This window comes from Chiloscyllium punctatum, chromosome 38, assembly GCF_047496795.1.
Source record: "Chiloscyllium punctatum isolate Juve2018m chromosome 38, sChiPun1.3, whole genome shotgun sequence".
NCBI lineage: Eukaryota > Metazoa > Chordata > Chondrichthyes > Orectolobiformes > Hemiscylliidae > Chiloscyllium > Chiloscyllium punctatum.
Window position 1 is genome coordinate 14,270,653 of NC_092776.1, and position 13,405 is coordinate 14,284,057.

General features: G+C 40.3%; 1 protein-coding gene across 1 annotated transcript in view; it reads right to left on the reverse strand.

Moving 5' to 3' along the window:
* Positions 1-13,405, reverse strand: part of prom2 (prominin 2) — an 89,399-nt gene that overhangs the window by 46,372 nt on the left and 29,622 nt on the right. The window contains exons 5-10 of the mRNA XM_072557224.1: positions 12,406-12,611; positions 9,448-9,568; positions 8,491-8,554; positions 5,790-5,879; positions 4,235-4,431; positions 2,697-2,771 (exon numbers count right to left, since the gene is read on the reverse strand). Coding sequence (XP_072413325.1) covers positions 2,697-2,771; positions 4,235-4,431; positions 5,790-5,879; positions 8,491-8,554; positions 9,448-9,568; positions 12,406-12,611 — 753 coding nt within the window. The remainder of the gene's footprint in view (positions 1-2,696; positions 2,772-4,234; positions 4,432-5,789; positions 5,880-8,490; positions 8,555-9,447; positions 9,569-12,405; positions 12,612-13,405) is intronic.

A 13,405-nucleotide genomic window follows, 5' to 3' on the forward strand; every position in this document is an offset into this window, starting at 1 on the left:
TGAGGAAAATTTGCAGTTAGCTGATCTGGGTTCATTACTTTCATAGGAGCTTAGCTGCAGGTGGATTGCAATTGAAAGCATAACACTTAATTTTGGAAGCTTAGAAATTAGTTCACTTTTCAGGTGCAATGCAGAATTGTTTCTTGAAAGCCGACTTTGAGAATGTTTACAATTATAGAAAGGCTTTTAGCTGAATGTGGAGCAGATTTTACATTTTTTCTGTCCCATCGCAAAGAGCAGACTAAGGAAAGCATTCAAAAACTGTATAATTAAAGATGATTCAAACAAACCAGCAGTCTCAGTTCCATGAGCAGGGCTTCAGGATGGGCCATTCTGGTTAATGAGATGACATTGACTTATCTGGTCAAAAAAATTATGTGTTTTAGGAGATAAATTTGGAGACCATTCGTGCCATCTCACGCTTGACGGACTTCGATCGTTTCCATTTTTCTGAACTGGTTGGGTGAGGCATCTCATTTGAGGTGCTTTATGTTACCTTGACTGGAATGTCTCCACAATGCAAGGAGTGAGACATTCCAGGAAGATGTCGGAACGCCTTATCCCCATGGAAACTGCTGATCAGCACTATCCACAAATTGTGGTCAACCGACAAAATGTAATCCACGACAGTGATGGAGTCCCACAAAAAGTCAATTTTAAGAAAATTTAACTCATGGAGTATAGTTATAAAGAAAACATAATTTCAAATCCCTCTATGTGATGGCACTATGTGATGTAGTTCTCTCAGTATCAGTCCTGTTGGATGGGAATGACCCTGTTCCCCATTTGAATAACAACGAGCTGTTCACTACTTTGATTTCTGTCACACTCCTTTCATTTCTCTTAAAATCTACCAGTGATTTCTTGACCCTTCTTAATTTTATTGCCTTGTTCTCAGTGCTTGAGAACTTACCAAGCAGTTCCTTGTAATACAAGCATTTCTTGCTGCCTTCTTCAAATTTTTAATTCCAGGTCCCACATTCTTTGCCCAAAATATGTATTTTGTTCCTCTCTCCCCCTTTAGGAATTCTCGACTCATTTTCTCTCACTTCTTCGGAGTCTTTGCTAAAACTCACACTTTTTCCCTTTTGCTTTCTCCTACTCTCTTTCTAGCCTCCACCTTTCCAGCACTATCAGCAGTTTTGCAGCTATGGTAATTATTCTGGGTACAGGATTCCAATCAGTTTTCAGTTCTGTTTCTTCTGATACCTCTTCCAGACAATGGCTAAGGTCTAAACACTTAAAAGTATCTGGAATATCTTGGGTTATTTTGACTCAAGTGAAGCTTTTTTATGTCCAGTTACAAATCTCAATGATCCGAATGGCCTTACTTCCACTCCTATGTCTTACGGTCTTATGGTCTTATCCTAGGCTTAGAGCGGCTAATACTTTTACAGTCAATTCTTTCTTTTCAACACTCATCTTTGTAGTACAATTTACAATGTTGCTGGTATTGCTGCAGTACACTTATTTATCTTCCAGATAGTTCCAGCCATAGAATTGGACTTTGCAGATTATACTTGGTTTTGTTCCACATGTAATTTAGATTTGCTTCATAAATTTAGAGTCTCGTTAGATTTTCTTGCAATGGGCTCTTTTGCAATAGACTCTATCACAGACATGCGGCCTCAATTTCTGTCACAGAAACATGAAGGCAATAATTAAATCATTTTTAATGCTTTCTTCTGTCAGTAACAGAGGTGAATTATAATGTTTCCCTGTCTGCAATAGGCAGTGGTCCATTTCTCCAAACTCTACTTGTGAATTTGAAAATAACTCACAGCAAGTTCTTTGAGTAAAAACAAAGTTATGTTTGAGACAGAGGCATAATGTGGTACACACTCATACACACAAGCGTACATGGAAGAAAGAGAAAGGAAAGGAAGGAAGCTACATAATGAATTATGTAAAAATTGAAGATGTTGACATTAATTCTCTTGAATTAGAATCCAGTGAGTCAATGTCTTAATAATGTTTTCCAGTTGGCTTGTCTGGCAGAATTCATTTTCCTGTAAGTTTGAATGAAGGTGAATTGCATTAAAAGGGCAGTATCATTCTTGAAAGCTAGAAACTATTTCACTTTCCAGGTGAAATACCACATTATTTCCCAAAATCAAGGAAAGTTGGGACTAGAGGCAGGCCTTCAGCTTCGCTTGGAGCTGATATTGCTGTTTTCAGCCTTGGTGGTAAAAGTCACAGTAAGGAGAGAAGTCAAAAATCTATACAACTAAATGTAGTTAAAACAATCCAGCAACTTCTGTAATTTTATTCAATGAGGTGACTTTGTTGCACCTGGTCAAAAACCATTAAGAATTTTAGGAGATAACTGCAGGGGACATCTCATGCACAATGTTTTGTCCCCGATTATTGCTGATTGCTACTTTCTAGAGATTGTGGTCAACGGCATCATGTGATCAACAGCAGACATATTGTCAATCCAGTCTGCTCCATTGATAATAAAATTTAATCAAGAGTATATAGTTTAACAGAGTCAAAAAAAAGTTTTTTAACATTGTTCCTATTCTTACTTCCTCATCTTTAGCTTGTGCTCCTGGGATTTCAATACTTCCCAGTCAGGAATAGGCCTGCTTGGGGGCCACTTTGGCTGACTTCCTTCAGAACCTTCAAAGTGTGGGAAATAGTCAATCTTATAAGGACAGCTGGATTGGTAATTTTTGATATCACAATTACTTTACCTTTTGTACAATGGAATAAAAGTTGGTGTCCACAATTTGCCTCATGGCATTTATCTCCTTATCCATATTAGGAGTCTGTTAATAAAATACAAATGTTTTGAACATCAGAATTTACAAATTGTATTCATTTAGCTACTTCAATGGCAGGGTGAGGTCAGGATACCACCCAGGCTGTGAATCCTGGCTGGGAGTCCAAACTTGCTTGACCTATAGTGACTCTGGGCGTTGGCACTGGGAACCGGTCATTCACCCAAACTCCACATGCACCAATCCCCACTTCACAGTGATATTGTCCCCATGCATTCCTCAAGGGGAAGCAGTCACTGTAATGCAAGTTGCAGTTGGGTGATGTGCCCAATTGGGGAAAATGGGGCCTTTAACTTTGGGATAAAGTGTCAAACAATATGGATGCCATTGAGGGAGAGTTACCTGATAATGGCACGAGTCTATTCTGACTTCTCAATTCATTGAAGTGACTTTATGGAATGCAGTCACCTTCACACTGAACTGCATCACTGCATGGTTTCTGATCTGCATCTTCATGAACAGATAGTCTACGGATCAAGGAGCTAATTCTCCTTGTCATTGTAGCAAGTGGATATTTGTATGTATTTCAAAGTCAGCCCATGTTCGCAAAGTTCCCACCTTCTCAATCTTGCCTCCCAGGGCGGCACGGTGGTTAGCACTGCTGCCTCGCAGTGCCAGAGACCTGGGTTCAATTCCCACTTCGGGCAACTCTCTGTGTGGAGTTTGCACATTCTCCCAGTGTCTGTGTGGGTTTCCTCTGGGTGCTCCGGTTTCCTCCCACAATCCAAAAATGTGCAGATTGGGTGAATTGGCCATGCTAAATGCCTGTAATGTTAGGTGTAGGGGAATGGGTCTGGGTGGGTTGCGCTTCAGCGGGTCGGTGTGGACTTGTTGTGCCGAAGGGCCTGTTTCCACACACTAAGTAATCTAATCTAAAGCACACCAGTTGCCTCTCTCTCTAATGAGAGAGTGGCCCTCTGAACTATGGTATTTTTATATTACTTTACCTTTACATGTACCATGTATATAATGGGTGAGATTCATCCTGGTGCAATATGGTGTGTATGTATTTCATTATCTGCTCCTACAGAGTGCACCGTGGATAAAAGGGAATGATTCACTCCAATCTGATTGCCTTTGATTTTATAAATGGAGAAAGATGCACTCCAAATTAAATTTTCAAGGAGCATCTTAAAGGAGAAAAAAGAGGCAGTGCAAATTCAGAAAGGAAATTTCAGAGATTAGAGCTCGGGGAGCTGTAGGCATACTGGGCAATGGTGCAATAATGAATATTTGGGATTCAAAAGAGGCTGGAATTGGAGAAGAGCAGGTGTTTGAACAGGATGGATGCGGGGAAGGGCCAGTACATGAATTACTCCTTACGAGGGCCAGTATGTCACAATAGGTTGAATGGCCTTCTCCTGGACAGTAGTGATTCTATTGTGTCCTAAGCAGTTCTAAGGCTGTAGAGGTGACAAAAAGTAAGAACCAATGGCCAGCAATTCACATACTGTTCCAAAGTTGGCAACAAGGTCAAGGTCCTTCAGAATACCCTGGATGCTGACACATTGTAAACCACACATATTGAGTGTTCTGTTAATGTTTTGTTGGATGATGGTCACATTCTGCTGGAGAACCTCCTGCTGATGTAGCAGTTTTGCTGCTGTCGAATTTGTGAGCACCAGTCTTTCATTCATCTCAGTGACAACTGTGAATAAAAGCAATTAGAACATGGGTAACATGATTCAGTTAGAATTCTAATAAACCTTGAAATTTCAAACCATCTCTTCTGTATTGGAAGCACACTTTCTTCCGCATTTTCATCCATTTTATATAAGACCATAAAACATTGGAGCAGAGATTAGGCCATTCAGCCCATCGAGTCTGTTCCACCATTCAATCATTGCTGCTAAGTTTCTCAACCCCATTCTCCTGCTTTCTCCCCTAACCCCTTGATACTCAAGAACCTATCCACCTCAGTCTTAAATATACTGAATGACCTGGCCTCCACAGTCTTCTGTAGCAATGAATTCCTGAAGAAGGGCTTATGCCCGAAACGTCGATTCTCCTGCTCCTTGGATGCTGCCTGGCCTGCTGTGTTTTTCCAGCACCACATTTTTCAACTGTGGCAATGAATTCCATAGATCCACCCTCTCTGGATAAAGACATTTCTCCTTATCTCTATTCTAATAGGTCTTCTCTTTACTCTAAGGCTAAGCCCTCAGATCCTAGTCTCTCCTACCAATGGAAAAATCTTCCCAACATCTACTCTGCCAGGCCAGTCAGTATTCTGTATGTTTGAATTAGATCCACCCTCATCCTTCTAAACTCCATCGAATATAGGCCCAGATTCCACAAACATTCTTCATTTGTTAAGCTTTTCATTCCTACAAAATTCATTATATCATCTTGCAAAATTTAGAGATAGATTTTTGGCTCAACTGGTCGCCACTAGTGTTTATGCTCCATATGAGTTCACTCCCTACTTCATTGTCATACCCCAGAACTATGTAAAGATAAAAGAGAACTTTGTAAAATCTAATACAGCACTGAATATGTACACGATAGTGAAAAGAAACGCCATTCATGAGAGCAACAAACTTTTAAATTGTTCTTAAATTGTTGTCTCTTATAAAACCAAATACACTTTTGTTCAGAAGACAGATAATCCTTTAACAGTCTTTGCCGTCTGCCCATCAAACGATGAACAGTTAAGATAACCATAGCTTTTGAAGCTCAGCCGAGCAAACATGGTGACATAATAATAGGCCTTTGAGAAATGGCAACAAAGACTTCTATTGAAACTGCTTATACAGATGGTCCACCAATTGGCCTACCAAATAAAATAGTTCAGCTGTGATTCTTTTAAACAATCACCGACAGAGCAGGTTATTGTTTCAAGTGTAAAGGGTAGAGGATTTCTTAAAAGAAATTTCAGATCATGACAGTTAAATTGACCTTATCCATCCCTTAGGAATATTCCCATCTATTCCATCAATAGTACTTCCTTAAATGAGACAGTTACCATGTTTTCCTTGACAGTGTGCTCAGATTTGTGGTCATTACCTTGTGCTAGCTGAGATGCTGAATTCAGTACAGGGTATATGGTTTCACCCAGCTTTTTCAGGACTGTTTTACCAAGACTTGAACCTATGTCTGAAAATGATAAGAATAATTGGAAATATCATTATACATAAAGGTAATAACCTGCATTTCCACAGGCAGTTGCATTCTAGGAAGAGAAGGCAGTTAATGTCCCTAGACTAGTAATCCAGAAGCCTAGACTGGTGCTCTGGTGACATTCAAATTAATTGATAAATGTAAAATGTAAATGGTGACCATGAAGATGTCATCAAATATCAGTAAAACCCATCTGGTTGACTCATGTCCTTTACAATCTTACCTATTCTGACATACGCTGAGAGTGTGGTGCTGAAAAAGCACAGCAGGTCAGGCAGCATCTGAGGAACAGGAGAGTTGACATTTCGTGCATAAGCCCTTCATCAGGAATTCCTGATGAAGGACTTATGCCCAAAACATTGATTCTCCTGCTCCCCAGATGCTACCTGACCTGGTGCGCTTTTCCAGCACCACACAACTCTGATCTCCAGCATCTGCAGTCCTTACTTTCTCCTATTCTGACATATATTTGACTCCTGACCCACAGTTATTTGAATTTTATATATCCTTAACATTAGGACTGTATGTCTCATGAAAATTGTATGTACACAAATTTAACTAATGGGCTATAAACCATGTAAATACTTGGTGTTATACAAAATAAAAAAAATCTGCCAGTGCATGCTTGAAGCAGGTATGCAAATTGGCTGTTGCCTCTTCACAATCCAAACTGTTATTTTGATGGAAACAGTAATAGGTGTTTACTACTGTTAACAGAAAGGACTCAAAGTTTCACTACAAGTATTTGTTCCAAGAATATGTCTCCTTTTCATGACTAATTCCACCCTGATCTCAATTTTTTCGATGAGTAACGAGAGTGGTCCTCTGGTACTCATCTGTTTACTGGAGATTTGAAAAGGGAAATAGAAATGTTACCCACATCTATTTAAGTGCTCTTCCAGTTATCAGCTGGTAAAGAGCAGGTCTGCAGTAAGCCACTCCCTCTGATGGGGGTAATCTTCAGTTTGGCAGTGTTCCTTAACCAAAAGTTCATCAACAAGAGAACAATTGCATTCCAGAGAAGGTTCATTAGGTTATTCCCAGGTATGGGAAGTATGTTGGCCTTCATTGCGAGACGATTCAAGTCCAGGTGCAGTACTGTCTTGCTGCAACAGTATAGGGCATTGATAAGATCAAACCTGGAGTATTGTGTGCAGTTTTGGTCTCCTTATCTGAGGAAGGATGTTTGGCTGTGGGGTAGGCCTTTTAGGACACAGATTAGGAGAACTTTTTTCAGCTGGCAAGTGGGAGCCTATGGAATTCTCTGCTACAGGAAATTATTGGGGTCAAAACATTGAAGATGGTCAAGGAAGATGTAGCTCTTCGGACTGAAGAGATCAAAGGGCATAGGCAGAAAGCAGGAGCAGAGTACTGAGTAGATGATCACATTGAATGATACAACAGACATAAAGGACCATATAGCCTGCTTCTACTTCTATATTATATGTTTCATTGTTTAAACCTCTTTACCTCACTATTGTTCTCTCCTCACTTAAGATGCTTCTTAGACTGAGAGCTTGGCTACCTGCCGTAACACTTTATGTAGCTTAGTGTCAAATTTTGTTTGGTGTATTATTCCTTCCAGTCTTATTACTCTCTGCTCTCTGTTTTTAGCCATTTTTGATGCATGCCTTTAATCCTGTTCACAAAATTGGTCACTAAGGACATTGTCTGTACTCAAAGCCAAGACTTCAATAAGGTTTCTGCAGACAGAGAGCAGTTATAGTATGGTCTATGGCACTACAAGATGTATGATTGAACAGCTGTGATGTGACTATGTGGTGTGTCATCTTCTAATCATTGACAGCACTGAGCTCGGAATTGTTTCTTTATTTGTCTGCTGCATTTGATCTCATTTTCTTTCCTTCCTGTCCACCCTTTCCTTAGGTATCATTCATTTTTACCAGCTTCTCTTCTTCACCATTGTACTATGGCCTCTAATAGCTCTGAATCTTTTCTCATCCATATGATTCTTTATACCACAGCACCAGAGTTAAAACTATTCTTAATGTGTCCCTTTTCTCCCCTCAGAAGCTCCTATATTATAACTTATCTTTGCAATATTTATTAATCAGGTTGGTAGGTGAATGCTTTCAAACTAGACAGGACCAGTGTGTCTCAAATCCTCACCTTTGGAATGCAAAGGTCTTGCATTCAAATACAACCCATTTCATTGAATCATGGCTTGTGAAAGCAGCAAAGAAAAAGAAGGCATAGATTTAAAGTGATATGTGAAAGGGTGATGGGAGAGAAAACTTCTTCACAGAGCGGGTAGTTAGTGTATGGAATGCACAGCCTGGAAATGTGGTGGGGCAGGCTCAATGGAGGCTTTCAAGAGGACATTGGATGTTTGGTTGGATAGAAATGGTATGCAGGAGTTTGGCAATAGACAATGAAACTGGTTCAGGCATGATAGGACAAATGGCCTTCTGCGCCATAACAATATTGTGATTCTGTGATGGCCATTGGCTTGATTATCTAGAGGCTGATAAACATTGTGTACTGCAGTTAACAATATTCTAAATTGGCTGGAATTATGCACAGAAGATGTCCATGCCAAATCAATTAATAATAAATGCTTACTTACTGTCCAGGTTAGCTGAGACACTGGCTACTGGTATTGCACTGGCATTAGTAATGGTTGTAATTTGCTGAAGAAAAAATATTTTAAAGAGAAGATAAAATTTTAATACATAAAAGTGACCCCTGAAATTCTCATCATACAAGAACCTCAGTAACAACAATCACAATTATTTTTTCTCCAGAACTCTAGTGAGCTGCCTGAAAACGTGATTGTAGCCGATTCAATAGAAACCTTCAAAAGGAATTGGTTAAATAGTTGAAAAGGCAAAAAACAATAGGTGGGGGTGGGGGTGGGGGTTGGGGTGGTTGGCTGGAAGAGCGAGGAAACAATCAGGTAGCTCTTGCAAAATATTGGCACAGTAATGAATGGTCCCTGCTAAGCTGTTAGTTTCTCTAATTCTTTGGTAGTCAATGTGGAAATGAGAAACTCATGCAAAGAAAAGAAACATTCTTGTATCAAGATTAGATTACTTACAGTGTCGAAACAGGCCCTTTGGGCCAACAAGTCCACACCGACCTAATCTGCACATTTTTGGACTGTGGGAGGAAACTGGAGCAAACCCACGCAGACACAGGGAGAATGTGCAAACTCCACCCAGTCAATCGCCTGAGGCGGGAATTGAACCCAGGTTTCTGCCGCTGTGAGGCAGTAGTGCTAACCACTGTGCCACCATGCCACCCACTATAATTTGTTTTATTAGTAGGCCTAATGGCCTCTTTTTATCCTTTCATGGGATGTTGAGTTTAGATTACTTACAGTGTGGAAACAGGCCCTTCAGCCCAACAAGTCCACACCGACCCTCCAAAGAGCAACCCACCCAGACCCATTCCCCTACATTTACAAGGTGTCTAATCTTTAGGAAGGAACATTCACAAAGTATCTTGTAAGATGCAACTACCATGATCAATTTATTCAAAATCTTAACTTCATATCAAGGATTGCAACAGAAGCAAAACTTACTTTTGGGATGGAGTTAATGTAACTTTTCAGGTTTCCTAGGGTGTCTTTCAGTAAGTTGTCACTATGCTGTAAAGATTCTGAGATGTTTTCATTGCTGACAAACATGCAGATATTTCCTATTCTGTTTGTGATATGTAGGAAGGAGAAAAAGCAATTGTCATTATTTCAGCATTTTAAAATAAAGAAAGCTCGTGCTTTTACATTAGTGTCACTTTTCATGACACTAGATTATTCAAAAATGCAATTTTAATTCTTTTGTTGCTTGATATGAATACAGATTTTGCAGCCACAACAATGGTAGGGCTACTAACTTACAATGTGATTGATCCGTAAATGTTTCAACAATTTCAGGTGAGAAGATTCAAATATCCAGAAGTAATGTCCAAGTTTTGCTACTTCACTGATAGTTTTACAAAAATAGCAATTTGCTGTCTGACTATCTATTGACATGCATTGATGGCATGAAGATCTTATAGTTCTACTACAGATAGACAATAAGTTCATGACAGTGTTCTAAATCTTGACCTCTCAGGCACTGACAATGAACTACTTGCAAAAACTGCATGTTCTTACTTCTCTGTATTTTTGAACATAGACTGAAATAGGGAAATTACTTTTTAAAACTCAAGGATTGTGCAAGGTATTGCTGCACTTTTTAAAAGCAAGTTGCCAAAAAATGATTGTAAGTTGTGCTTACATTGTTGTCTCTTCAACCCATGCAAGCGATTTAGTTACAGGTGAAATGGCATTAGGGCCTGAGTGCAAAGTGAGATTCAGCTGGCAACAAGTAGCTGATTGGTCTGTGGAGTGATGACCAGGTGTTAACAACAAAAACCTGCTGCCTGCCAACAACTACATGATTGGCTATCAGGCAGGTGAACAGCTTGTGAGTGGGAACAAAAAATGGCCAGAAGCCTTTAGACCCCCAGAAACAGAGGTGATATTGGTCTTTCTGCAGCTAAATAAAAAGAAACCTCAAGCCTATAGAAAGTCAATTATTTTTCTCATCAGTTGCTGAGGACTATGGTATTTAACTTATAAGTCAAAACAGTTGTGAGCCAGTTGCTCTGAACATCTTGCAAGCAGGTGAAAGTACCTGAGTAAAAGAAATTGAGGAGCATCAAGTCCTGGTAAGCCAAAAGGATCATCTCAGTAAGTCCTATAGTCAGGAACTATTGGACCATGTTCCCAGTTTTTCCTCCATCCAAATCACTTTTTTCATATCTATCTATCTTTCTGTATGTGTTTGTAGGGAAAGTTTTTATAAGGGAGCTAGAGTTCTACCGAGTAGAGTCATAAATCAGCATTTAATAGTTGTCTACCTATAGCCATAATCAATGTGCAACATATAGTAACTCCGGTTAAGAACAGAAATCTAGTCCACGCTTTCTGTCAACTTAGGTCTAAAAGACAGGTATAACCTTTAACATTTGTGATGATTCTGAGAATGGGGGTCTTTATTTCCAGTATATAACCCCAGTGAGAATTGACATTACAATTGTGGAGTCTCAACTTCAGGTTTTGAGGGGTTATCGCTTTAAATTGGGGGGTGATGGATATAGGACAGATGTCAAGAGTTTCTTGACTCAGTAGTAGGGGTGTTGAACGCAATGCCTAGAACAGTAGTAGACTTGCCAACTTTAAGGGCATTAGATAGACATCTAATGTTCATTAGATAGACATCTTGATGAAAATAGTGCAAGTTAGGTGGGCTTCAGATTGGTTTCACAGGTCTGTGCAAGATTGTGGGCCAAAGGGCCTGTACTGCACTTTAATGTTCTGTTCTAATTAAAGATCTTAAAAATGTTGGTTTTGTATTTTGATATTTTTTAACTTTACCAACTGTTATTTTTCTCTCTCAATCCAATTTTATTTCCCTCTTTTCTTTTTCTTTCATTATTTAGTTTGACATTGCATTTAATCACTTTTTTCCTCAACCTTTGCATTTTTCTTTCTCAAATCTCCTGTCAGATTGCCTAAGAACACCCATTTATTTTCCCTGTTCACTCTGATGCTCTTTCCTTCACTGAAGGCTATCAATTTGCATTTTCAATAACATGCCATGGAAGGAATCTAAAAATTTGAGCATGCAAAGACAAGACCAACTAATGGCTGACATTTTTAACTGCTATGATCAATTATGAATTCTAAAAATGGGTACATGGGTCACAACATGCACTGAAAATACCAGGCTCTGCTGGTAGCAAAATTATTTCAAAAGTGCCAACATTCTATTGAAATATATCTTGATGTGTAAAGCTTTAACAAACATGTCTTATTTCAGAAATGTTCAATTTTTGTACCACAAAACATGTGTATGATGTTCAGTGTCGAAGGGTGTGGTGCTGAAAAAGCACAGCCAGTCAGGCAGCATCCGAGGAGCAGGAGAGTCTATATTTCTGGCATAAGCCCTTCATCAGGAAGCAGATTTGTCATGGAAGGCTTATGCCTGAAGTATTGACTCTCCTGCTCCTCAGATGCTGGCTGACCAGCTGTGCTTTTTCAGCAGCACACCCTTCGACTCTGATCTCCAGCATCTCATTCCTCACTTACTCCCTACAATGTTTGATGAACAACATTAGATGCTTTACTCTATCTAACTCTGTGCTATACCTGTCCTGGGAGAGTTTGATAAGGACAGCTTAGAGGGAGCTTTAGTCTGTATCTAACCCCTTGCTGTACCTAATGGGGATAATGTAAAGCAAACTTTACTCTGTAACTGGGTACAATGTTGAGGAAGCCTTAGTTTCGGATTACTTTCAGTTTAAAAAGAGTAGGGAGAGCTTTACTTTGTATCCAACTCCATGCTGTACCTACCTTGGGAGTGTTTATATGAAAATCTGTTAATTATGAAATTAAAATCTGTTTCCTTCCTATATGGTCCTTCATAAAATCAAATCCATGCAGAAAATATACACAGACTTCTGTAACTTCAGGAAAAAGAGAAACAATACTCACAGAATTACTGTTGTAACCATGAGCAAGATGGCTGCTAGTGTCCTCCTTCTACAGTTCATTGACTTTTTCTGCTCCTGGTACATCTTTCCTCCACAGTTCCCACAACACCGACAGCAGCAGAAACAAACACCAACCCAGGGCATGAAGAGGAAGAAGAGAATTCCAATAGCTGCACAAACAATGAAGCCAATCTCATACTTCAGAACCTGGATGAGATGAAAATTATAAACTAATATTTGTTAGCTCTAGGTCTGGAACTGAAGGAAGTAAAAACAGTAACTGCAGATGCTGGAAACCAAATTCTAGATTAGTGGTGCTGGAAGAGCACAGCAGTTCAGGCAGCATCCAACGAGCAGCGAAATCGACGTTTCGGGCAAAAGCCCTTCATCAGGAATAAAGGCAGTGAGCCTGAAGCGTGGAGAGATAAGCTAGAGGAGGGTGGGGGTGGGGAGAGAGTAGCATAGAGTACAATGGGTAAGTGGGGGAGGAGATGAAGGTGATAGGTCAGGGAGGGGAGGGTGGAGTGAATAGGTGGAAAAGGAGCTAGGCAGGTCGGACAAGTCCGGACAGGTCAAGGGGACAGAGCTGAACTGGAAGTTTGAAACTAGGATGAGGTGGGGAAGGGGAAATGAGGAAGCTGTTGAAGTCCACATTGATGCCCTGGGGTTGAAGTGTTCCGAGGCGGAAGATGAGGCGTTCTTCCTCCAGGCGTCTGGTGGTGAGGGAGCGGCGGTGAAGGAGGCCCAGGACCTCCATGTCCTCGGCAGAGTGGGAGGGGGAGTTGAAATGTTGGGCCACGGGGCGGTTTGGTTGATTGGTGCAGGTGTCTCGGAGATGTTCCCTAAAGCGCTCTACTAGGAGGTGCCCAGTCTCCCCAATGTAGAGGAGACCTCATCGGGAGCAACGGATACAATAAATGATATTAGTGGATGTGCAGGTAAAACTTTGATGGATGTGGAAGGCTCCTTTAGGGCCTTGGATAGAGGTGAGGGGGGAGGTG